This window comes from Anarrhichthys ocellatus, unplaced genomic scaffold (assembly GCF_004355925.1).
Source record: "Anarrhichthys ocellatus isolate YVR2014 unplaced genomic scaffold, GSC_Weel_1.0 scaffold3638, whole genome shotgun sequence".
Taxonomy (NCBI): Eukaryota; Metazoa; Chordata; class Actinopteri; order Perciformes; family Anarhichadidae; genus Anarrhichthys; species Anarrhichthys ocellatus.
This window is the reverse complement of record NW_022283612.1, coordinates 1455-2774: the sequence shown is the minus strand read 5'-3', so window position 1 is coordinate 2774 and position 1320 is coordinate 1455. Positions and strand designations below refer to the sequence as shown.

Here is a 1320-nt window from a genome sequence, read left to right as displayed (position 1 = left end):
CCCCCCCCCCCCCCCCCCCCCCCCCCCATCATCATCATCACCCTCGGCCGCTGTCAGCCGTTTCCTTTGAGTCCAGTTCTGGTGTGTGTTGCACGTCGGGGCCCCCCTGTGGCGTGTAAACGGTTTCGTGTAGCGTCTTGTAAGTAAAACAAAGAAGAAATAAGGGGGAGATGAAGGGAGGAAGAAGAGGAGAAGGAGGGGAGGAATTTTCTTCTTCTTCTTTTGTTTTAGAACAGAAAAGCGTCTTCTGGCCTGGCATGCTGCTTTCTGTCGCTGCAGCTCCTGCTTCTGCCAATGAGCAGGACGGAGGGGGAGAGGGGGGGGGGGGGGGGGGGCGGGGGGGGGGGGGGGGGGGAGGGAGAATTATTTAAGACACCTCTCAAAGTAGGTGGCACCGACGTAGCCGCCCCTCAGAGAGCGGTGGACGTTCTGCTCAAAGAGCCGCCGGTTCGTCTGCAGGACTTCTGCTGCCTCCTTGTTCAACGGGTCCTCGGGGTTCGGCTCCTGGGGGGGGGGGGATTAGTTACTGTATGTGGGTTTTTATCAGTTTCTTTACTCCATTGCACTCTACCATATTTCTTTACTGCGTTTCTCTATTGTGTTTCTTTCTTTACTACATGTCTCTACTGTATTTCTTTACTAGCGTGTCTGATATTACAGTTTGTCGACAGTAACTCCAGATGAACTGAGTTTTTTCATAAAAACAAACATGAGTTAAACGTGTGAAAATAACACTCACTAGAAATAGATACTGTAGACCGTAGATGATGGAGTTTATTGTCAACACAGGCTTCCAGTCCTCTCTGTGGACAACAAGAACAAAACAAATTTAAGGTGGACTTAAGGTGGACAGATGTCCAACCAGAGACCTTAAAAGGTACAGACCTTAAGATATTTAGGCAGACGTTTCCCTCCAGGTCGATGTTGGGGTGGTACACCATGGTCTCACACTTCACCTTGGGGGGGTCGTGGGGGTAACCCTGTCCTACCTGAGACAGAGATTTCATCAGTATCTTAGACTAGACACTTTAATAACATTAAGATTGATTATGACACGGACAAAAAATGTAATTTAGAGGAGAGAGAGAGAGGCAGACAGAGAGAGGCAGACAGAGAGAGAGAGACATATGTGTCTCACCTTAAAGCTGAAGACAAACTTTCCTCCTTTGTAAAAGCCCTGAGAGACAAACAAACATTAAGTCCAGACATTTGATCTCTTCTAAGATGAAGATAATGGAGTCCACACACACACACACACACACACACACACACACACACACACACACACACACACACACACACACACACACACACACACAC

The 1320-nt window shown here is 48.6% G+C and overlaps 1 protein-coding gene across 1 annotated transcript in view; it reads right to left on the bottom strand.

Moving 5' to 3' along the window:
• Positions 1-327: 327 nt before the first annotated feature.
• Positions 328-1320, bottom strand: part of ube2m (ubiquitin conjugating enzyme E2 M) — a 2393-nt gene continuing 1400 nt past the window's right edge. Inside the window, exons 3-6 of the mRNA XM_031840975.1 lie at positions 1139-1177; positions 886-989; positions 740-803; positions 328-504 (exon numbers count right to left, since the gene is read on the bottom strand). Of these exons, the coding sequence (XP_031696835.1) occupies positions 364-504; positions 740-803; positions 886-989; positions 1139-1177 (348 nt within the window). The 3' untranslated portion in view covers positions 328-363. The remainder of the gene's footprint in view (positions 505-739; positions 804-885; positions 990-1138; positions 1178-1320) is intronic.